A 25,391-nucleotide genomic window follows, 5' to 3' on the forward strand; every position below is an offset into this window, starting at 1 on the left:
CGCTGGTTCTAATCCCCGAGCCGACTAGGTCAAAAATCTGGCTAGGCCACTCCAGGACCTTAATGTGCTTCTTCATGAGCCACTCCTTTGTTGCCTTGGCCGTGTGTTTTGGGTCATTGTCATGCTGAAATACCCATCCACGACCCATTTTCAATGCCCTGGCTGAGGGAAGGAGGTTCTCACCCAAGATTTGACGGTACATGGCCCCGTCCATTGTCCCTTTGATGCGGTGAAGTTGTCCTGTCCCCTTAGCAGAAAAACACCCCCAAAGCATAATGTTTACACCTCCATTTTTGACGATGGGGATGGTGTTCTTGGGGTCATAGGCAGCATTCCTCCTCCAAACACGGCGAGTTGAGTTGATGCCAAAGAGCTCCATTTTGGTCTCATCTGACCACAACACTTTCACCCAGTTCTCCTCTGAATCATTCAGATGTTCATTGGCAAACTTCAGACGGGCCTGTATATGTGCTTTCTTGTGCAGGGGGACCTTGCGGGCGGTGCAGAATTTCAGTCCTTCACGGCATAATGTGTTACCAATTGTTTTCTTGGTGACTATGGTCCCAGCTGCCTTGAGGTCATTGACAAGATCCTCCCGTGTAGTTCTGGGCTGATTCCTCACCGTTCTCATGATCATTGCAACTCCACGAGGTGAGATCTTGCATGGAGCCCCAGGCCGAGGGAGATTGACAGGTTTTGTGTTTCTTCCATTTGCGAATAATCGCACCAACTGTTGTCACCTTCTCACCAAACTGCTTGGCGATGGTCTTGTAGCTCATTCCAGCCTTGTGTAGGTCTACAATCTTGTCCCTGACATCCTTGGAGAGCTCTTTGGTCTTGGCCATGGTGGAGAGTTTGGAATCTGATTGATTGTTTGCTTCTGTGGACAGGTGTCTTTTACAGTGGGGAAAAAAAGTATTTAGTCAGCCACCAATTGTGCAAGTTCTCCCACTTAAAAAGATGAGAGAGGCCTGTAATTTTCATCATAGGTACACGTCAACTATGACAGACAAAATGAGGAAATAAAATCCAGAAGATCACATTGTAGGATTTTTTATGAATTTATTAGCAAATTATGGTGGAAAATAAGTATTTGGTCAATAACAAAAGTTTCTCAATACTTTCTTATATACCCTTTGTTGGCAATGACACAGGTCAAACGTTTTCTGTAAGTCTTCACAAGGTTTTTTTTCTCAATTTGTCTGTCATAGTTGACGTGTACATATGATGAAAATTACAGGCCTCTCTCATCTTTTTAAGTGGGAGAACTTGCACAATTGGTGGCTGACTAAATACTTTTTTCCCCCCACTGTATACAGGTAACAAGCTGAGATTAAGAGCACTCCCTTTAGGAGTGTACTCCTAATCTCAGCTCGTTACCTCTATAAAAGACACCTGGGAGCCAAAAATCTTTCTGATTGAGAGGGGGTCAAATACTTATTTCCCTCATTAAAAAGCAAATCAATTTGTAACATTTTTGACATGCGTTTTTCTGTATTTTCTTGTTGTTATTCTGTCTCTCACTGTTCAAATAAACCTACCATTTAAATTATAGACTGATAATTTATTTGTCAGTGGGCAAAAGTACAAAATCAGCAGGGGATCAAATACTTTTTTCCCTCACTGTGTATATATATATATATACACACACACACACACACACAGCATCCCAGTAAATCTTCAAGTTATCACGTAACGTCCTTAGTAGGCATTCTATCTTAATCAAAGTCAGTGGTTAGGATGGTGTGTAGGGTTACAGCAGGCAGGGGAATGGGTTCAGAGCTCTCAGGTAATTACCTAACATTATTTAGGATAATTAAATAAGTGGATTCCATATCTAATATGCCTGTAAATAATGAAATAAGGGACTGTTGTGTGTGTGCGTGTTTGAATATTCCATCTGAAATGCCAGTAAATAATGGTTAACCCCTGACTGCTAGGTCAGATAGAAAGGGGAATAAACTGATTAAGTGTATACTTTTAAGTGCACTCCCTAGTTCCAAAGAGTCTCACAGAATGGTTACGAAGTTGACCACTACTTGACCTACTGCTCATAAAAATGGTAGCAGCCTAAATCTAGAAGGTAAAAGGTTGTTTAGAAAAAGAGCACGATAATAACAGAAGGAAGTTGTGCGGTGTGTGATAGAAAGACCGAGATGGAGAGAGGAGGGGGGGGGGGGGGGGGGGGGGGGGGTCGGCATTTGAATTTTGAATTTTATTAGGATCTCCATTAGCAGAATTTGAATTTGGAATTTTATTAGGATCCCCATTAGCTGATGCCATGGTTTACAGAGCAATAGAAAGTGGAGGAGAATTTGAATTTAGAATTTTATTAGGATCCCCATTAGCTGATGCCATGAGAGAGAGAGAGAGCAGAAGGCCAGTGTGCTGTGTTATTCTGTCTGATGGAAGAGACAATAGTCAGTTGTAGCTTAGAGAGATACATTTTCTGTCATGTGTTTTAAAATGGTTGAAATCCAGTGTGTATGGTAAGTCTCTATTGATCTCTCCTTTCTACTTCTCACCTAGTTCCTCGCCTTTACACACACTGCACAGTGCACACCGAAGGACGCGTGAATGTGCACACACACTCATGGGTGTACACACACACTGTCACACCACCTGCTAGAATAATGGGATTCTCCCCTCTTTCCTCTCCACCCTTATCCGTCTCTTTGGGATCCCACTCTGGGCGGCAGGTAGCCTAGCGGTTAGAGCACTGAGTCAATAATTGAAAGGTCGCTGGTTCGAACACCCGGGTCAACAAGGTGAAAGATCTGTCTATGCCCTTGAGCAAGGCACTTAACCCTAACTTTCTCCAGGGTGCCTTACTATTATGGCTGACCCTGTAACACAACACATTTCACTGCACCTATCCGCTGTATGTGACAACAACACATCATCTTATTTTTAGTTTTTAGTTGTTTTTTTTACATGACCTTTTCTTGCATAATACTTATTCTTTTTCTCAGACAGGAACTCATTATCAGTCAGGAAAGACAATTTCCTGCTCCTATGATCTGTACTTTGTAAAGTGTGTGTGTGTGTGTATGTGTGAGGAGAGAAGGTGTGTAGTGTGTGAGGAGAGAGGGTGTGCGATAGGAGAGAGTGTCGGTGAATCCCAAACTGCCCCTACTAACTAGCTCGGAGGGCTCTCTGTTGTCACGTGTTGCTGACGAAACTCAGTGGGTGACTTCCTGACAGTGGCGAGGGGATCAACAAACTCATTAACTTTGGGACATATTCCTGACTTAAATGATGCAATTCATGTTCCACTTTTAAGTAATAAAACATGCATGAAATTCAAATGAACAAATCCCTCTGTCGTTTTACAAGATTTATATCTCAGTAACAGTTAAACATTTAATTTGGGATGTATTTCATCAGTTAAATGTGTCAAGTCTCCAAATCAGACCTAAACAAATGCACATGGCACGCCTCTTTATTATTTTGCAAACTCCAAACATATCGCAGTGCGTGTCGGGATATCACTTCGTTCTGAGTCCTGCAGCCTTGCTGGCTCAGCCTTGCTATCTGAGGGTCTAATTAGCACCTTCAACCTTGATAATTTTCACTCCCTAAGCTTTGGGACACCTGTGCAAATGGCGGAGGCGAGTGTGAACGTGCAAATGGAGGGGCTAGGGGGAGATTTGGGATTCAGCCTGTGTGTGTGCACGTGTCAGGTGACCTGGTTCTCTTGTCTCTGAATATGGCAAGAGGAATGCCACGGTATTACAGCCTAATGGAATATGTTGCCAACAAGCATGGTCACCCATTGAAACATGGGTACTTGCATTGACCAAATAAAACTGGCCCTCTTTAAATGTCGATGTGCCTGCGCTACTGAAAGGCTTCTCTGGAGTGAGGTGTTTATCTGGGTAAAGTCATTATCCTTGGTATTCTTCTTTTTGGAATATCAAAGATTAAAACTGGCCTGGGTGTGTCACTGGCCCTCTTAGTTTGAGGCGCATTGTCTATGCTGTGATCCTCTCTAGCACTAACTGAGCACGCAAGGTTTCCCTAAAATAGAGTTGGCAGCTTCCTGAATAGACATTTTCCCAGTATTCATGTACCATTTGCCATTTTTTATACGAATTTAATTGGAATTCTCAGACCAGTCTATTTGCGTTTGTGTGTTGTTTTGTATATGTGTTTGAATTGTGTGTGTGTTGCTTGCGTGCATTAGTGCATGTGTGTGACTTTGTGTATTTATATGCGTGGATCCATGTTCCTCTCCCCTTTACATTAATGATAATTATGTGTATAGATTTCATGAAGACAGGCTGTATATCATCATAATGAGTTGAAGGATACAAAATAATATATATCCAGCTTTGTTTTTTGGCAGAATCCTCCATCCCGCACAGCCTGAGAATGATGACCTCATGGGTTTCTACTTGAGTTGAATTAATACAAAAAATGGCTAATGAAATTGTTGGTCTGTGTGTCTGTGCACTTGTCTGTGTGTGTGTATGTGTTACATTATGTACAGTGGGGGAAAAAAGTATTTAGTCAGCCACCAATTGTGCAAGTTCTCCCACTTAAAAAGATGAGAGAGGCCTGTAATTTTCATCATAGGTACACGTCAACTATGACAGACAAAATGAGAAAAAAGAATCCTGAAAATCACATTGTAGGATTTTTAATGAATTTATTTGCAAATTATGGTGGAAAATAAGTATTTGGTCAATAACAAAAGTTTCTCAATACTTTGTTATATACCCTTTGTTGGCAATGACACAGGTCAAACGTTTTCTGTAAGTCTTCACAAGGTTTTCACACACTGTTTGTCACGGTTTCGGCCGAGGCTGCCTCTCCTCCTTGTTCGGGCAGGCTTCGGCGCTCGTCGTCTCCGGAATTCTAGCTGCCACCGATAGATGTTTCATGTTCGGTTGCTTTTGTCTGTTTGTGTCACGCCTGTTTCTGTTTTACGTGATTAGTGTCCTATAAGTTTCTCGTTGTGTTTGTCATGTGTTGTGTATGATTGTTTTTCGTCAGTGTTGTGTTTGCTCGGTTGAGCATATTCTCTCCACTGCGCTGGAGCTCGATTGCACTTGTTTCGTGCACTACTTCATTTTGTCGCACCTGTTTGTGCGCATTTTGCCTATACGCCTTGTGCGTAGTTTAGCTGTTGGGCTTTGTTGCCCTGTTGCCTGTGTTTGGGCCGGAATACAGCATTTGGAACCTACCGTCTGCGTCCTGCATCTGATTTCCTACACTACACCTACACACGCCCTGACAGAATCATACACCACTCATGGAATCAGCAGGAGCCGAAGCAGCCCAGACCAGACTGGAAGCCCAGGTTCGGGATCAGCAGGAGCAACTCCTGCAGATGGGGAACGCCCTGCAGGAGGTGATTACCACACTCCGAGGCTGGGGTTCGCCTCCACCACCGCCCGCCCTGCCAGCACCATCGGCCAGCCCGCCCGTTCCAGCACCGGAACCTCGAGGAGTCCGACTATCTCTCCCGAGGGCTTACGACGGGACAGCGGCTGGGTGTCAGGGATTCCTGCTCCAGGTCGAGCTATACCTGGCCACCGTGCACCCGGCACCTTCAGGGCACGAGAGCGTGTCCGCTCTGATCTCCTGCCTGGCCGGAAAAGCGTTGGAGTGGGCCAACGCGGAGTGGAGGAAGATAGACGCCACGACCATTACGTACCCTGAGTTCTCCCGCCGCTTCAGAGCGGTGTTCGACCATCCCCCGGAGGGGAAAGCGGCGGGGGAGCGTCTGGTCTTCCTCCGACAGGGGAGGAGAAGTGCCCAGGAATTCGCACTCGAATTCCGTACTCTGGCGGCAGATGCAGGGTGGAATGATCGGGCCCTCATCGATCTATACCGATGCAGCCTACGAGAGGACGTCCGTCGGGAGCTGGCTTGCAGGGACACCAGTCTCACCTTCAACCAGCTGGTGGATATGTCCATCAGGCTGGATACCCTGCTGGCTACCCGCGGACGTCTTGCGGAGGGTCCGTCCATTCCACCCTCCCGCGCCTCCGAGCCTTGTCCCATGGAGCTCGGGGGCGCTGGCGCTAGAGAGAGGAGGAGTCGGCAGGCTAGGGGGTCCATCCACTGCACCAACTGTGGCCGGGGAGGACACACCGCGGCTAGGTGCTGGGGATGGCCTCCTAGGGGAGATGACGACAGGCCCCGCACTGGGGATTCCCTCCAGGTGAGTAGGCGCCCCACTCACCCAGAGCTCTCTGTTGCCCATTTTTGTATGCCTGTACGTTTTCCACAGGTAGCACCTCATGCCCAGCATAAGGCGCTGGTAGATTCAGGCGCAGCTGGGAATTTTATTGATAAAAAGTTTTGTTTAGCGTTAGGGATTCCCCTCATTCCTGTTGATGTTCCTTTTCCCGTTCACGCCCTAGATAGTCGTCCGTTGGGTACGGGCTTGATCAGGGAGGTCACGGCGCCACTTAGGATGTGTGCGCAGGGGGGTCATCAGGAGATGATTCAGCTGTTCCTGATTGACTCTCCTGCGTATCCGGTGGTGCTGGGAATGCCCTGGTTGAGTACCCATAACCCAGTGATTTCGTGGCAGGAGAGGGCTCTGATGGAGTGGTCTGCTCAGTGTGTGGGTAGATGTTTGGGCGTTTCCGTAGGGGCTACCTCGGTGGAGAGTCCAAACCAGGTGCCCGCATTGCACATTCCACCTGAGTATGGGGATTTGGCTATTGCGTTTAGTAAGGCGAGGGCGACGCAGTTGCCACCCCATAGGCAGGGGGATTGTGCGATAAACCTCCAGGCAGGAGCTGCGCTCCCACGGAGCCATGTGTATCCTCTGTCTCAGGAGGAGAAGAAAGCTATGGAGATTTACATAGACGAATCACTGAGACAAGGATACATACGGCCGTCCACTTCCCCCGCGTCCTCGAGTTTCTTTTTCGTGAAGAAAAAGGATGGTGGTTTGCGCCCATGCATCGATTACCGTGGTCTCAATCAGATTACGGTGAAGTATAGTTATCCACTCCCGCTGATTGCGACCATGACTGAGTCGTTGCATGGGGCGCGTTTCTTCACGAAACTAGATCTCAGGAGCGCGTACAACTTGGTGCGCATCAGGGAGAACGATGAATGGAAAACAGCCTTTAGTACCACCTCGGGCCATTACGAGTATCTGGTCATGCCATACGGGTTGATGAACGCTCCATCAGTTTTCCAATCATTTGTGGATGAGATCTTCAGGGACATGCAGGGGCAGGGGGTGGTGGTGTACATTGATGACATTCTCGTGTACTCACCTACCCGTGTTGAGCATGTAGCCCTGGTGCGCAAGGTGTTGCGGAGGCTGGTGGAGCACGACCTGTATGTGAAGGCAGAGAAGTGTCTGTTTTTCCAGGAGTCGGTCTCCTTTTTGGGTTATCAGTTGTCTGCGTCAGGGGTGAGGATGGAGGTAGATCGAGTGTCGGCCGTGCGTAATTGGCAAACACCAACCACTGTGAAGGAGGTGCAGCAGTTCTTGGGGTTTGCAAATTACTACAGGAGGTTTATCCGGGGGTTTGGACAGGTGGCAGCTCCCATCACGTCTCTGTTGAAGGGGGGTCCGGTGCGTCTGCAGTGGTCGGCCGAGGCGGACAGGGCGTTTGGGAGGCTGAAGGACCTGTTTACCTCGGCCCCAGTGCTGGCGCACCCGGATCCCTCTTTGCCGTTCCAAGTAGAGGTGGACGCGTCGGAGGCCGGGTTAGGAGCCGTGCTTTCACAACGATCTGGCGCGCCACCTAAACTCCGCCCCTGTGCTTTTTACTCTAAGAAGCTCAGTCCGGCGGAGCGGAACTATGACGTAGGGGACAGGGAGCTGTTAGCCGTGGTACAGGCTCTAAAGGTGTGGAGGCACTGGCTTGAGGGGGCTCAACACCCTTTCCTCATTTTGACGGACCACCGTAACCTGGAGTACATCCGAGCGGCGAGGAGGCTGAACCCTCGCCAGGCAAGATGGAGTATGTTCTTGACCAGGTTTACGTTTAAGATCACGTACATCCCTGGGTCACAGAATGGCAAGGCAGATGCGCTGTCTCGGCGGTATGACGCGGAGGAGAGGTCCGTGGAGCCCACTCCCATACTGCCTGCGTCGTGTCTGGTGGCGCCGGTAGTGTGGGAGATCGATGCTGAACTCGAGCGGGCGTTACGCACCGACCCTAGTCCATCACAGTGCCCGGAGGGTCGGAAGTACGTTCCGCTCGAGGTTCGGGATCGATTGATTTATTGGGCTCACACGTCACCCTCCTCTGGACATCCGGGTATCGGCCGGACAGTGCACTGTCTTAGTGCCAAGTACTGGTGGCCCACGTTGACTAGGGATGTGAGGGTTTATGTTTCCTCTTGCTCGGTGTGCGCCCAGTGTAAGGCGCCTAGACATTTACCTAGGGGTAAGTTGCTACCCCTGCCCGTTCCACAACGGCCATGGTCCCACCTCTCAGTGGACTTTATAACAGATCTTCCCCTCTCCCAAGGGAATACCACCATCCTGGTCGTTGTGGACCGGTTCTCTAAGGCCTGTCGTTTGCTCCCCATGCCGGGTCTTCCTACGGCCCTGCAAACCGCCGAGGCACTGTTTACCCATGTGTTCCGGCACTACGGGGTGCCCGAGGACATTGTGGCTGATCGGGGTCCCCAATTCACCTCCAGGGTCTGGAGAGCGTTTATGGAGCGGTTGGGGGTCTCGGTGAGTCTCACCTCGGGCTACCACCCGGAGAGCAATGGGCAGGTGGAACGCGTAAACCAGGATGTGGGTAGGTTTCTCAGAACATACTGCCAGGACCGGCCGGAGGAGTGGTCAAGGTACGTTCCCTGGGCCGAGATGGCCCAGAATTCCCTACGCCATTCCTCCACGAACCTAACCCCATTTCAATGTGTGTTAGGTTACCAGCCGGTTCTGGCACCCTGGCAGCAGAGCCAGATCGAAGCTCCTGCGGTGGATGAGTGGGCGCGGCGCTCGGAGGAGACTTGGAACGCTGCACACGTCCACCTGCAGCGGGCCCTCCGACGTCAGAAGGCGAGCGCTGATCTCCACCGCAGTGAGGCACCGGTGTACGCACCTGGTGATCGAGTCTGGCTCTCTACCAGAAACCTGCCCCTCCGCCTGCCCTGTCGGAAACTGGGTCGGCGGTCTGTAGGGCCATTTAAAGTCCTGAGGAGGTTGAACGATGTTTGTTATAGATTACAGCTACCTGTGGAGTATAAGTGTATTAACCCCTCGTTCCATGTGTCCCTTCTCAGGCCGGTGGTAGCGGGCCCACTCCAAGACGATGAGATCTTGGAGACTCCTCCGCCCCCGTTGGACATCGAGGGGGCACCGGCGTACTCCGTGAGATCCATCTTGGATTCGAGACGTCGGATGGGGGGTCTCCAGTATCTAGTGGAGTGGGAGGGGTACGGTCCGGAGGAGCGGTGCTGGGTGCCGAGGAGAGACGTGTTGGACCCATCGCTTCTGACGGAGTTCCATCGGAGGCATCCGACGCGCCCTGCGCCGCGTCCCCCTGGCCGTCCCCGAGGCCGGAGTCGGCGCGCGTCTGGAGCCGCGCGTCAGGGGGGGGGGTACTGTCACGGTTTCGGCCGAGGCTGCCTCTCCTCCTTGTTCGGGCAGGCTTCGGCGCTCGTCGTCTCCGGAATTCTAGCTGCCACCGATAGATGTTTCATGTTCGGTTGCTTTTGTCTGTTTGTGTCACGCCTGTTTCTGTTTTACGTGATTAGTGTCCTATAAGTTTCTCGTTGTGTTTGTCATGTGTTGTGTATGATTGTTTTTCGTCAGTGTTGTGTTTGCTCGGTTGAGCATATTCTCTCCACTGCGCTGGAGCTCGATTGCACTTGTTTCGTGCACTACTTCATTTTGTCGCACCTGTTTGTGCGCATTTTGCCTATACGCCTTGTGCGTAGTTTAGCTGTTGGGCTTTGTTGCCCTGTTGCCTGTGTTTGGGCCGGAATACAGCATTTGGAACCTACCGTCTGCGTCCTGCATCTGATTTCCTACACTACACCTACACACGCCCTGACACTGTTGCTGGTATTTTGGCCCATTCCTCCATGCAGATCTCCTCTAGAGCAGTGATGTTTTGGGGCTGTCGCTGGGCAACACAGACTTTCAACTCCCTCCAAAGATTTTCTATGGGGTTGAGATCTGGAGACTGGCTAGGCCACTCCAGGACCTTGAAATGCTTCTTAAGAAGCCACTCCTTCGTTGCCCGGGCGGTGTGTTTGGGATCATTGTCATGCTGAAAGACCCAGCCACGTTTCATCTTCAATGCCCTTGCTGATGGAAGGAGGTTTTCACTAAAAATCTCACGATACATGGCCCCATTCATTCTTTCCTTTACACGGATCAGTCGTCCTGGTCCCTTTGCAGAAAAACAGCCCCAAAGCATGATGTTTCCACCCCCATGCTTCACAGTAGGTATGGTGTTCTTTGGATGCAACTCAGCATTCTTTGTCCTCCAAACACGACGAGTTGAGTTTTCACCAAAAAGTTATATTTTGGTTTCATCTGACCATATGACATTCTCCCAATCCTCTTCTGGATCATCCAAATGCACTCTAGCAAACTTCAGACGGGCCTGGACATGTACTGGCTTAAGCAGGGGGACACGTCTCGCACTGCAGGATTTGAGTCCCTGGCGGCGTAGTGTGTTACTGATGGTAGGCTTTGTTACTTTGGTCGCAGCTCTCTGCAGGTCATTCACTAGGTCCCCCCGTGTGGTTCTGGGATTTTTGCTCACCGTTCTTGTGATCATTTTGACCCCACGGGGTGAGATCTTTCGTGGAGCCCCAGATCGAGGGAGATTATCAGTGGTCTTGTATGTCTTCCATTTCCTAATAATTGCTCCCACAGTTCATTTATTCAAACCAAGCTGCTTACCTATTGCAGATTCAGTCTTCCCAGCCTGGTGCAGGTCTACAATTTTGTTTCTGGTGTCCTTTGACAGCTCTTTGGTCTTGGCCATAGTGGAGTTTGGAGTGTGACTGTTTGAGGTTGTGGACAGGTGTCTTTTATACTGATAACAAGTTCAAACAGGTGCCATTAATACAGGTAACGAGTGGAGGACAGAGGAGCCTCTTAAAGAAGAAGTTACAGGTCTGTGAGAGCCAGAAATCTTGCTTGTTTGTAGGTGACCAAATACTTATTTTCCACCATAATTTGCAAATAAATTCATTAAAAATCCTACAATGTGATTTTCTGGATTTTTTTTTTCTCTATTTGTCTGTCATAGTTGACGTGTACCTATGATGAAAATTACAGGCCTCTCTCATCTTTTTAAGTGGGAGAACTTGCACAATTGGTGGCTGACTAAATACTTTTTTCCCCCACTGTATGTATGTGTGTGTGAGTAATACTGGCACAGACGCATTTGTTTTAGTTCTTATTCCTTGTGGCCTAGGTTTATCTGTCTTGGTTTGCTTGCTAGTGTGTGTGTGTGTTGCTTTGCTTCTCTGAACCCAGTGTGGCAGGGCCAGTTGATCTTATCTTGTTGCCTCAGGGCACAAAAAGAGTAGAGCATTTTTCACCCAGGACCAAATCAACTCCTACAGTTAACATGAATAATAAAAACCATACATCAACCACTCGTGGTTATCTGTAGCCAAGCATCATCGCTGGACAGACAAACACACACAGACACACATATATACAGATACAGATACACAATCATGGATTCACAGTGCAACCTAGTGCAGGGTAAGAGAGCATCTCAGATATGTTGTGTGTTTATCGTTGTTTGCTTTCACAGTTCCAGGATAAATGGAGGAATATCATGTATAGTATGGTCGTCTACATACAATGCATTCTGGTGGAAACAGTGTTCCTCTATTGTGTAAGTGCCCGTAGCCAATGGTTTCCAATAGGAGGCTGTAGTAGATGCTGTCTCAGACTGTCCCTAGACGGAGGAGCAAAAGACACAAGGAATACATTTCCATTTTAGTCATTTAGCTCTTATCCCGAGTGACTTACAGGCACAATTAGGGTTAAGTGCCTTGCACAAGGGCACATCGTCAGATTTCTCACCTAGCTCTTAACCGTTAGGCTACCTGCCACAGTATAGACCAGTACAGAACTTATTGCTGAGGGAAACATCTGCAGGGGGGAAACCAATAATGAGAACAGTATGAGCTGTCTGTCTGATCCGCTACGTCTCCTAAGTGACAGTAGTATGTTAATTAAGACGTTCTCCATTCATGTCATAAGGATAGGGCTTTTGTCCTCCGTTTAAGTATTGTTTTAGGCCTTCCTATAGTGCAGATGTGTTAGCCACTGCATATAGAACAGTGGCATCCCACTGCAATCAGGGAATGGCTAAACAATGTTTTCATGCTTCCTTCTTAGATATGCAGTGTGTTACGCTCCCTCCTGCCTCTAGACGAGCTCTCTGTCGTGTTGATATCAAAAGTCCTGAGAGGTTTTAGGGGGGAGGGAGTGGTTTGGGAGGTGGATGGGGTGATAAGGGTGGGAGGTTGGGGAGAGTGGGATTGTAACAGAGGTGTGTCTTTTGTCTGGTTAAAAAGCCCTTCTGGCCAGATTTTACCCTCCCCTCTCCTCCTCCTTCCTAGAGAGAGAGAGCATAGTAGTACGAATGTATTCAAACATCAAAGGAGGACAACTGATCTGGTTTTAGGTCCACCTGATGGGAACAGACAAGGGGAATGGGAGGCGGAGAGGAGAGTACAGGAAGCTCTTTAGCTCTCTGCCCCCTGCCTCTGTCAGTCTGTCTCTTGCACACACGCACGCATGTACGCATGCACGCACACATACACAGATCTCTGCTCTAGCCCTCTCTCTCAGGGGCGAGCGTATAATTTAATACTTTTTAAATATACCTCTCTTTTGCCCTTCTTTCCCTCAAAGCCCTCTCCTGCTGAGTGGGTGTAATGTAACATATAATATTGTGTGTAAAGCATACGTAGCTCAGGGCATTTGGTTTAAGACGTGGTTTCTTTGTTCTGTGCTTGTATGTGTCTTTGGATCCTAAGCTAGTACAATAAAGGTTGCTATAATTAATGACATGGTACTTTGGACCACCTGTACTGTATTTAGCATGCGTGTGGCTCTTTTTAACAGTCTATAAATATACAGATGATTATAATGCACTCATAATACGTTGAGAGTTACACTGTAACTAGAATCTGCCCTAAATCTGATACCTCTGATACCTTGACTGATACCTTGGGGTGATGGTGTATTTGAGGTCACGTGTGCTAAATATATCTGAAATGGAGAGGTCGATATGAGGGCATGCCTTTCTGTGTGTGTGTGTGTGTCTGTGGTATTGATGCTGTTAGTGCATTGACGGAGAACTGTTTGGTGCAAGTCTGCTGAATTAATTGAGTCTGTCTCAGCCTCACACTCTGACCTCATGCTCCACTTCCAGGGCCAATTAGAACCCTAAACTATATTTAACCTCACATATATTTAGGCTGCTGGTCTCATCTTTTGAAGGCCTGAGGTCTCTCATGCTACTAGTTAAATAGATTTCAAGTTAGATGTTTTTCAAGGAAAACAACATTAAGGCTAAGTACATAAGAGAGCATGCAGTCAAAGGCTGACTATGCCTTTTTACCTCTCTGCTCATCCTCCGCTCATTAGTGATGGCATGAGTGTGCAGAGAACAAAGTCGAGACACTTTTAATCGATCACAGAGCAGCATTCCGCTCGTCCATCTGCCGAGCATTTGACCGGTTGGCGATTGATTGTTCATACGTGTTTGTTTCCAAACACACTGACACTATTGAAGTTGTACTGCTAAGAACCAAAAAGTGACATGGACCCGAAATGAGAAGTCGGTGTTTCACTACGAACACAGTAACATGCACACACACACGGACCCAGGGGATCACGCAGTGACAGACAGTGGTTGTATCCTCTGGCATGATGTCCCTCTTTACTTTGACACCTTGTCTTTAGCTTGTCAAGCCTTGTCTCACACACACACACACACACACACACACACACACACACACACACACATTTGTTTATACTGCTCCTGGACTAATCCATTAGAGCGCTGGCATGTGTCACAGCACTGCCAGGGGAAGGATAGTGTGCCAGGGTAAAGTGGGGCACCTTGCCAGCGGTGTGTGCTCATGTATGTGTGTTTGTGGGTGGCAGTTAGCCTAGTGGTTAAGAGTGTTGGGCCAGTAACCGAAAGGTTGCTGGTTCGAATCCCCAAGCAGACAAGGTGGAAAATCTGTCGATTGGTCCTGTAAGTCGCTCTGGATAAGAGCGTCTGCTAAATGACTAAAATGGAAATGTGGGTGGGTGCGCTCTGTCTGAACAATAGAAGAATGTGTGTGACAGTCACTCAGGTCATCCTCTGGGCTTCAGTCATTTTAGAGAAGTGTGTGAATATGCATGTATGTGTATACTAGTCTCTCCATAATCGTCATCATGTCCTCTGTGGACTCAGCTGTGGTACAGTACACAGCTTGATGGCATCCATACTGTCACCCTCTCTCTCTGTGTCTCTGTCTCTGTCTCTCTCTCTCTCTCTCTCTCTCTCTCTCTCTCTCTCTCTCTCTCTCTCTCTCTCTCTCTCTCTCTCTCTCTCTCTCTCTCTGTGTGTCTCTGTCTCTGTATCTATCTCTCTCTCTCTCTCTCTGTGTGTCTCGCTGTCTCTGTATCTCTCTCTCTCTCTCTCTCTCTCTGTGTGTGTGTCTCTGTATCTCTCTCTGCATCTCTCTCTCTCTCTCTCTCTCTCTCTCTCTCTCTCTCTCTCTCTCTCTCTCTCTCTCTCTCTCTCTGTCTCTCTGTCTCTCTTGGTTCCATAACTTACATGGCGTTTCTTTCCTCTCTGTCTCCATAGCTCTGATAGCGATTGGGCAGTACAGCAGTACCATAGAGACAGTGGATGCAGGCTGGTGTAAAGAGATCACTGACCAGGGAGCTACACAGATTGCCAAGAGCAGCAAGTCACTACGATACCTGGGCCTCATGAGGTGTGACAAGGTAAGAGGATAGACGGACACATCTACCATATTTATGTGGCCCCTGTGCGTGTGTGAGAGAAGTGGCACACAACAAGGTAATGGAAAGAAAGAGCAGTGTGCCAGCTCTACCTAAAATACTGTGAACACACAAACACACACATGTGACACGAGGCCACCAGTGTCCAGGTCAGAGGATGACCAATTAAAAAGTGTCCATAAGCCCCATAGGCCCAGTGTGTGAGGGCATTCGTACCATCCTGTTCCCTGTGCCCAGTGTGTGAGGGCATTCGTACCATCCTGTTCCCTGTGCCCAGTGTGTGAGGGCATTCGTACCATCCTGTTCCCTGTGCCCAGTGTGTGAGGGCATTCGTACCATCCTGTTCCCTGTGCCCAGTGTGTGAGTGCATTCGTACCATCCTGTTCCCTGTGCCCAGTGTGTGAGTGCATTCGTACCATCCTGTTCCCTGTGCCCAGTGTGTGAGGGCATTCGTACCATCCTGTTCCCTGTGCCCAGTGTGTGAGGGCATTCGTACCATCCCTGTTCCCTGTGCACAGTGTGTGCTGGTGTATGAGGGGGGAGAGAAAATCAATGTAATATCCTTATGTTCTAATAATAAAGAGTCAATCCTATATCAGAGCTAAGAGATATACAGATCCCACTGATGAAGTGGTCTACATTGAAATCATTATAGACATGGGTGGGTGGATATGCATCATAATTTTTATCTTAAAAAGAGATGATATAGGACTTGGTAGTGACTCTATGCTGTAGTTAAATTAAGATGAATATGTATGTAATAAATGTATAGAGAAGTATGGAGGGACCTTAGGGACCACTCACTGATGAAGTGGTCTATGTTAACATCATTATACAGGACAGGGTCTATATGGATCATATTTATCTCTGGGTAATAAAGAGTAAGCACATTACAGCACAGGTGATCACTTATTCGCTATGGTGATTTAGCAGGACCCTCTCCTCCTGTGACCTTACAATCAATATCTATAGCCACGTACGCACGCACACACACAGAATTGCAACATCTACTGCAAATAACTACATGAAACAACCAAATAAGTACATCTCTATTGCAATTATCATAATGGCATCTTACTCCAGAGGGAAATGTGATTGATACTGATATTTCTGGCCTGTAGGATAGATGGATAAATATCTTTATTTATTTAGTGTGTACGCTAGGAGAGAGGACTCTGGAGTTAATTTCACTAAATGGAGCAGTAATTTGCGGTATTAGAAGGTATTAGGTATTTAATGGGCTGTAAACGGTGAGGAGAAGCCGAGAAGAATATCCTTTCCTGGAGAGGCAGAGATGTGTTCGGTCTCCCAAGGTCACACATAGCAAGGCCATACTGGAAGGGTTTGGAGCTGTTGTTATTCTCTGTGCCCTGAAAGCATGTTTAGCATTGCAAATGAAGCCAATAGATTTGGTAGAGAGGCGAAGGGATTACACTAGTCAAGCTCTGGGCTGTTTTTGTTCGCAGTGTCGGTTTGTTTGGTGAGCCCAAGTCTGTGGAGAGGGAAGCTACAGATGATTAGGTCACACAGAGAGAGAATAGAAATCAACTGTATATAAACTTTATGTATAATGCACATAAGATGGAGATGGGGTGATGTTGAAAAGAGAGAGAGAGCGAGAGGTGGGAGTTGATGCTGGAGTAAGCATCTAGATTCCCCATGTACAGTGAGGGAAAAAAGTATTTGATCCCTTGCTGATTTTGTACGTTTGCCCACTGACAAAGACATGATCAGTCTATAATTTTAATGGTAGGTTTATTTGAACAGTGAGAGACAGAATAACAACAAATAAAACCAGAAAAACGCATCTCAAAAATTTTATAAATTGATTTGCATTTTAATGAGGGAAATAAGTATTTGACCCCTCTGCAAAACATGACTTAGTACTTGGTGGCAAAACCCTTGTTGGCAATCACAGAGGTCAGACGTTTCTTGTAGTTGGCCACCAGGTTTGCACACATCTCAGGAGGGATTTTGTCCCACTCCTCTTTGCAGATCTTCTCCAAGTCATTAAGGTTTCAAGGCTGACATTTGGCAACTTGAACCTTCAGCTCCCTCCACAGATGTTCTATGGGATTAAGGTCTGGAGACTGGCTAGGCCACTCCAGGACCTTAATGTGCTTCTTCTTGAGCCACTCCTTTGTTGCCTTGGCCGTGTGTTTTGGGTCATTGTCATGCTGGAATACCCATCCACGACCCATTTTCAATGCCCTGGCTGAGGGAAGGAGGTTCTCACCCAAGATTTGACGGTACATGGCCCCGTCCATCGTCCCTTTGATGCGGTGAAGTTGTCCTGTCCCCTTAGCAGAAAAACACCCCCAAAGCATAATGTTTCCACCTCCATGTTTGACAGTGGGGATGGTGTTCTTGGAGTCATAGGCAGCATTCTTCCTCCAAACACGGCGAGTTGAGTTGATGCCAAAGAGCTCGATTTTGGTCTCATCTGACCACAGCACTTTCACCCAGTTCTCCTCTGAATCATTCAGATGTTCATTGGCAAACTTCAGACGGGCCTGTATATGTGCTTTCTTGAGCAGGGGGACCTTGCGGGTGCTGCAGGATTTCAGTCCTTCACGGCGTAGTGTGTTACCAATTGTTTTCTTGGTGACTATGGTCCCAGCTGCCTTGAGATCATTGACAAGATCCTCCCGTCTAGTTCTGGGCTGATTCCTCACCGTTCTCATGATCATTGCAACTCCACGAGGTGAGATCTTGCATGGAGCCCCAGGCAGAGGGAGATTGACATGTCTTTTGTGTTTCTTCCCCAGGCAGAGGGAGATTGACATGTCTTTTGTGTTTCTTCTATTTGCGACAAATCGCACCAACTGTTGTCACCTTCTCACCAAGCTGCTTGGCGATGGTCTTGTAGCCCATTCCAGCCTTGTGTAGGTCTACAATCTTGTCCCTGACATCCTTGGAGAGCTCTTTGGTCTTGGCCATGGTGGAGAGTTTGGAATCTGATTGATTGATTGCTTCTGTGGACAGGTGTCTTTTATACAGGTAACAAGCTGAGATTAGGAGCACTGCCTTTAAGAGTGTGCTCCTAATCTCAGCTCGTTACCTGTATAAAAGACACCTGGGAGCCAGAAATCTTTCTGATTGAGAGGGGGTCAAATACTTATTTCCCTCATTAAAATGCAAATCAATTTATAAAATTTTTGACACCTGTCTCTCTCTCTCTCGCAAAATGTATCCATCTCTCCTTTATCCCTCCCTCCTTCTATCCTTCCCTTTAGAAAAGAGCAGTGCCTCTAAACTATTTTTCCTCACAAGCCATGCTGATCTCTCTTCATCCCTCTCTCTTCATCCCTCTCTCTTCATCCCTCTCTCTTCATCCCTCTCTTTTCATCCCTCTCTTCATCTCTCTCTCTTCATCCCTCTCTCTTCATCCCCCTCTCTCTTCATCCCTCTCTCTTCATCCCTCTCTCTTCATCCCTCTCTCTCCATCCCTCTCTCTTCATCCCTCTCTTCATCCCTCTCTCTTCATCTCTCTCTCCATCCCTCTCTCTTCATCCCTCTCTCTTCATCCCTCTCTTCATCCCTCTCTTCATCCCTCTCTCTTCATCCCTCTCTCTTCATCCCTCTCTCTCATCCCTCTCTTCATCCCTCTCTCTTCATCTCTCTCTCTTCATCTCTCTCTTCATCCCTCTCTCTTCATCCCTCTCTCTCCATCCCTCTCTCTTCATCCCTCTCTCCATCCCTCTCTTCATCTCTCTTTTCATCCCTCTCTCTTCATCCCTCTCTCTTCATCCCACTCTCTTCATCCCTCTCTCTCCATCCCTCTCTCTTCATCCCTCTCTCTTCATCCCTCTCTCTCCAACCCTCTCTCTTCATCTCTCTCTTCATCCCTCTCTCTTCATCCCTCTCTCTCATCCCTCTCTTCATCCCTCTCTCTTCATCTCTCTTCATCTCTCTTCATCCCTCTCTCTTCATCCCTCTCTCTCATCCCTCTCTTCATCCCTCTCTCTCCATCCCTCTCTCTTCATCCCCCTCTCTCCATCCCTCGCTCTTCATCCCTCTCTCCATCCCTCTCTTCATCTCTCTCTTCATCCCTCTCTCTCCATCCCTCTCTCTACATCCATCTCTCTCCACCCCTCTCTCTTCATCCCTCTCTCTTCATCCCTCTCTCTCCAACCCTCTCTCTTCATCTCTCTCTTCATCCCTCTCTCTTCATCCCTCTCTCTCATCCCTCTCTCTTCATCCCTCTCTCTCCATCCCTCTCTCTTCATCCCCCTCTCTCCATCCCTCTCTCTTCATCCCTCTCTCTTCATCCCTCTCTCTCCATCCCTCTCTCTTCATCCCCCTCTCTTCATCCCTCTCTTCATCCCTCTCTCTTCATCCCTCTCTCTTCATCCCTCTCTTCATCCCTCTCTTCATCCCTCTTTCTTCATCCCTCTCTTCATCCCTCTCTCAATCATCCCTCTCTTTCCATCCCTCTCTCTTCATCCCTCTCTTCATCCCTCTCTCTTCATCCCTCTCTTCATCCATCTATCCCTAAGACTAGTCCTTCACAGCAGTGTGAGGTCAGTGGTGATAGCAGTAGAGACATCAGCATAGTAAAAACACGGGCTCTGGGCTGCTTAGTTAGGGCCAGGGCCACTTATATAGTCCCGCTGCCATGGCGACTCAATTCAGTTTGTATGACAGCTGGGCACTGGGCTTTTGGAGTGTGCTCCAGATATTGTATTATACTGTACTGTATTAGCTCTGGATGAAATATAAAATATAGCATTTTGTTGAGAGCCATGTCCTTATCTGGATGAGTTTATTAAGGTCTTTTCATTGTGTAGTTTGGAGGCCTTCTGGTCTACCCTTGAGAGATGAGGGTGGGAGAGAGAGCAAGAGGAATTAATTTTCTTTCTTTCTATGAAGGTTCTTATTGGCTCAGAAGATCTTGATTAGTTTGTATTGATCCACATGGGTTATAGGGAGCTCGGCCCTGATTGGTTGGCTTCGCTCGCCATGTTTTTCATCTTCATCTAATGAAGTCCAGTTTGTTTCTAGAGAAAGTGAGAGTCTCCGCTTCTGCCCCCAGTTAGCTACTATCATTATCTCCTATCAGTATGTTGTCATCCATAGCTGTGCTGCTACTAGCAGACATGGTGAATGATTACAGTTTGAATGAGAGGAAGTGATTGTGTTAACTTCACTGGTTTCCTCTCTTCCCTCCCTGGATAGCTTTTCCATCCGCTGGCTTCTGTGGAGAGAGGTGTCAGAGGCTGCGTCTCAAATGGCACCCTATACCCTATGTAGAGCACTACTTTTGACCATGGCCCATAAGGCTCTGGTCAAAAGTAGTGCAGTAGTGCACTATATAGGAAATGGGGTGCCATTTGGGATACAGACCCATTTCTTTTACACAATACACACTCGTGTGATAACCTTGACACACGGAAGGAGGGAGTGCAGGACTTGGCCAGGGCTTTTCCTTGCCAAGTCTCGTGTGGATTTGTTTGGAAGTGTCTGAAGGGGGGGGGGGGGGTTAATGTAGTGTCTCCCACCGTAGCCTCACAATGTGGACCAGTCCTAGAACCCAGAATGTGTAGAATTCACAGGACTGTTAACAGGGACCATATGGTGCCGGGGGTATGAAGGATTGTTAAACTTTATATTAACGCACTTCCTCACTGGATGGGTTTTATAGTCTGGGAACTGGTGATGGCTCTGATTTGTTATGATCTGGGTTTAGCTGGGGGGAAAAGTTGATTTCAACCACAATGAAGATTCTCGCTTGTTTTTCACTCAAAGTTGATTCAAATTGTGAGCAAGATTTATAATTGTTGTTTCGATGATGTAAAAATGTATTATATGTGTGTGTGTCTGTCCGTCTCTGTCTCCCTTTATGTCTGTCTCCCTTTATGTCTGGTGTATAGTGTGTATGCATGTGTACTACAAAATAGATGTGTGGAGTTACTGTCCCTGAGTGGAATTTGTGCAATTTGCTGTTAACACAGTTTAGAATGGGGCATTGAGATTAAACACCCCTAGGGTCTGGGGAATGGCGCATTCTGCCTGCATCCACTCATTACCCCGCTGCCCTTAGGGCCAAACCACCATGGCCTAACTGGGAGAGAAAGAATGCTATTGATCCAGACTCACCCAAAATAATCAAATAATTTCATTTTGTCCTCTTTAAATTGTCTGCCTGCCAGGCTTTGAAGTAGGGAGTTGAAAGACTGGAGAAGTGTCTTCCTTTTATCTTCAAAGAAACATATCCATTTTAGCCACAAGTAGCCCATATGTCAGAACATGCTCCTCAGAACAGCAGGCTCTTCACATGGCCAGTCCTCACTGGAATGGCATCTCTGACCCAACACCATTTCTGTCTTACTCATCTACTAAAATGGAACATGCTGGATTTTTCTTGAAGGACAATGCCTAAGCTAGTTAAATAGTCTTAAAAGAAAATACTAAACTTCCTCAGCTGTTTGTTCATCCGCACCCGCCTGCAATTGCTAATAACCCATCCGCAACCGCCTGACTATGTGATAAAGTGTAAATCTGAGGCCTGCTTCTGACACTAACCCGCTAATAGGCCGATAGAAAATGCGCTGTACAGTCAGAGATGGCGGGATTTTTTTTTGACAGGCCTTTTTAGATAGGTCTATGTTTCTGCTGATCATTTCCAAAATGTTGGTAGGCGATTTGTTAGTCAACTTGTATATAATTAGATACAGTGCCTTCAGAAAGTATTCATACCCCTTGACTTATTCCACATTTTGTTGTGTTACAGCCTGAATTCAAAATGAATTAAATATATTTAAATGTCTCATTTATATAATTATTCACTCCCCGAGTCAGTACATGTTAGAATCATATTTGGCAGTGATTACAGCTGTGAGGCTTTCTGGTTAAGTCTATAAGAGCTTTGCACACCTGGATTATTCTTTGAAAATTATTCAAGCTTTGTCAAGTTGGTTGTTGATCATAGCTAGACAGCCATTTTCAAGTCTTGCCATAGATTTTCAAGCCAGTTTGAGTCAAAACTGTAAATAGGCCACTCGAGAACATTCTATATTGTCTTGGTAAGCAACTCGTGTATATTTGGCCTTGTGTTTTATGTTATTGTCCTGCTGAAAGGTGAATTTGTCTCCCAGTGTCTTTTGGAAAGCAGACTGAACCAGGTTTTCCTCAAGGTTTTTCCTGTTCTTAGCTCTATTCAGTTTATTTTTAATCCTAAAAAACTCCCTAGTCCTTGCCAATGACAAGCATACCCATAACATGATGCAGCCACCACCATGCTTGAAAAAAATACGAAGAGTGGTACTCAGTGATGTGTTGTGTTGGAATTGCCCCAAACATAACGCTTTTTATTCAGGACATAAAGTTAATTTCTTTGCCACATTTTTGCAATTTTACTTTAGTGCCTTATTGCAAACAGGATGCATGTTTTGGAATATTTTTATTCTTTACAGGTTTCCTTCTTTTCACTCTGTCATGTAGGTTGGTATTGTGGAGTAGCTACAGTCTTGTTAATCCATCCTCAGTTTTCCCCTATCACAGCCATTACACTCTGTAACTGTTTTAAAAACACCATTGGCCTCGTGGTGAAATCCCTGAGCGGTTTTCTTTCTCTCCGGCAACTGAGTTAAGAAGGACGCCTGTATCTTTGTAGTGACTGGGTGTATTGATACACCATCCAAAGTGTAATTAATAACTTGACCTTGCTCAAAGGGATATTCAATGTCTGCTTTTTTTTGGGACCAGTCTACCAATAGGTGCCCTTTGCGAGGCATTGGAAAACCTCCCTGGTCTTTGTGGTTTATTCTGTATTTGAAATTCACTGCTCGACTGAGGGACCTTACAAATAATTGAATGTGTGGGGTACAGAGATGAGGTAGTCATTCAAAAATCATGTTAAACACTATGATTGCACACTGAGTGACTTGTTAAGCAAATGTTTAGGCTTGCCATAGCAAAGTGGTTGAATACTTATTGACTCAAGACATTTCAGCTTTTCATTTTTTATTAATTTTCAAACATTTCTACAAACATAATTCCACTTTGACATTATGAGGTATTGTGTGTAGGCCAGTGACACAAAATCTCAATTTAATCCATTTTAAATTCAGGCTGTAACACAGCAAAATGTGGAAAATGTCAAGTGGTGTGAATACTTTCTGAAGGCTCTTCTGTCATTACTTGTTGCCCTAGAACACTAAATAAACCCTTGCTCACCAGAATGTCATAAATCGATAGAAAATGAATGCTTCAATCTAGTTGACCTCAGTTAAGTTTATTTTCTATTTCCTCTTTAATCTCTGCTTCTCTTATGCAGTAAAGAAGTTTAGGGACCGGTGAGAAAATGCAATAACAAAAAAAAAACGGGAAAGATATTTCTTGCATTTGTCCAAATTACCAGTTTTTTGGAAATTAAAAGCTGTTAAAATGTATTTCATTAAGATTTCAGTTCAGCTTGGATGCATGTTTTATGTGGTTGAAATACTATCAGCTTTTATGATACTAATCAAGATATCACCTTTACAGATGGTCCCTAACCGCGCATTCATTCTCATAAGATGCTGAAATAAATAAATAATATTTCTCCACTCCTGTTCCCGAATCAAAATGTACATTTGGTTTGTCATTTTACTCTAAGAAATGCTTAATTCTGAAGGAGTTAATATTATATTAGGCTCTGTGAGAGGTTATAGACCTACAGTCAGTGTCCAGATTTCAGTTAGCCTACTATTCCATTTAACCCATCTGAACAGTACAGTTCCCTTGACGTGCCATTTTGAAGTCCCCGTCTTGTGACTGTCAAATTTTAATAGCGCCTCACAATCATCACACATAAACTTAACCAGCACTGCTATCATCCTGTTTTACCACTTCACCAAATCTTTCCCAAACATTACTTTTCTGGCCCTCCCTTCTCTTTATTTTCAACTCTCCATTTCACAGCTTTTCTCTTATTTCATTATACTCTGACATTGTGCTATTTGCCTCAGTGGATCTACGTTAACTTTTCTCCCCAAGTTCCCAAAAGCATTTGGCAATTGGCGTGTGTATTTGGTACTAAAGTTAGGCCTTAAAGCTTAGGCTTAGGCTACGCACTAAAGCCAGATAAAAATGAAAGAAAAACCTAAATGTAGCCTATAGATATCAATTGCACATTTTGTATGCATTGTTATCTCTTTATTCAACCCGCCTCCCACCCACCCGCCCTTCATCCACACAATAGTTCATGACCCTAAACCCGCCCGCCCCGCAGATATAACCGTGGGGACTGCGGGTTATGAGTCAACCTTAGCAACACTACTTCCCAGCCCCATGTGTATTTTTCAGTTGAGTAACACACATAACCTGTGATGTTTATTGGACTTTTTTTTTGCAACGTTGCAAAGTCTGTCTCCTTTAGCAATAACATTTACAACTGCTTTGACTAGCCGTCAAATCAAAACAGGCACCCGTGATTTCACAGCCAACCAACACACTGGAGCACACACACACACACGCAAAGACTGTTGACGTACCATCTGAGGGATTCCATCCATGTGTTCCTAATAGGAATGTTTTTATTAGAATATTTTTACACAGCTTACTGTACCTCTCCTCTCCTTAGTTAGAGTGAAAACAAATATCTCTGGTGCTGAAACAGAACAACGGCAAACTCACTGAATCGGCGTGAACCAGGATAGGGAAAATAATGACATTGCTCTCAAGTAACACTGGTCACAAGCATAATGAGTTATATTAATGGCCGAGAGAGAGAGGGACAGAGAGAGCGAGAGAGGGACAGACAGATGCATGGTGTTCTCCTATTCAGAGGGACCGCACGGACCTTGTTAAAACCACAGACATCATAATCAATACGGCTGCTTGGCTGGTGCATACCTCTGTTATGACTAGAGACAGATATTCAGAGCAATTTGCAGACACAAACACTACAGTAATTGCTGAGGGACTAGACTCGAGGCTCGGAGAAAAGGATGAATTATGTGTAAAGTTTCCAGAAGTTTTTCAGAAAAGGGATTTTGAGGTCTAACAAGCCTATTGGCCAGTTCTTGTTATTACATACAGAGTTTCAAATTCAGATTAAAGAAAGTAAGAATCATGACATGGTCTATGTTTGTGAACAGAAATGAAAGGACTTTACTAGAATGACCACTTCCTACATGACCTATTCCTATAATGTACACTAGTATATTAATGTCCTGAAAATGGTATGTTTATTTTCTTAGGTCTAATATATCAGAGCGAAGTCAGTAAGATATCATTACATTGACTTGGCATTCCTTCTGTCTCTCCCCTGCCTTGGTTCTCTCTTTTCCTCTTTGGTTAGGCTTGAAGTTCAAGGTTTACCAAGTGATGGAGTCATTTGCCGTGTGCGGTCAGTAGTGTAATCTTAAATCTCATGCCGCCGTGTGAAGGGGTATTGATCGGCGGTCTTAACTGAAGCCCCCCTCCTCATCATCTCTTCATCTCACTTTTAAAGGGC

General features: G+C 46.2%; 1 protein-coding gene across 2 annotated transcripts in view; it reads left to right on the top strand.

Annotated features, from left to right (window-relative positions):
* Positions 1-25,391, top strand: part of LOC311141896 (F-box/LRR-repeat protein 17-like) — a 334,017-nt gene that overhangs the window by 288,602 nt on the left and 20,024 nt on the right. For both annotated transcript variants that reach the window (XM_084177395.1, XM_084177394.1), the window contains one exon: positions 14,790-14,932. In XM_084177395.1, the coding sequence (XP_084033521.1) occupies positions 14,790-14,932 (143 nt within the window). The remainder of the gene's footprint in view (positions 1-14,789; positions 14,933-25,391) is intronic.

This window comes from Coregonus lavaretus (assembly GCF_964263955.1).
Source record: "Coregonus lavaretus genome assembly, chromosome: 14".
Lineage (NCBI taxonomy): Eukaryota > Metazoa > Chordata > Actinopteri > Salmoniformes > Salmonidae > Coregonus > Coregonus lavaretus.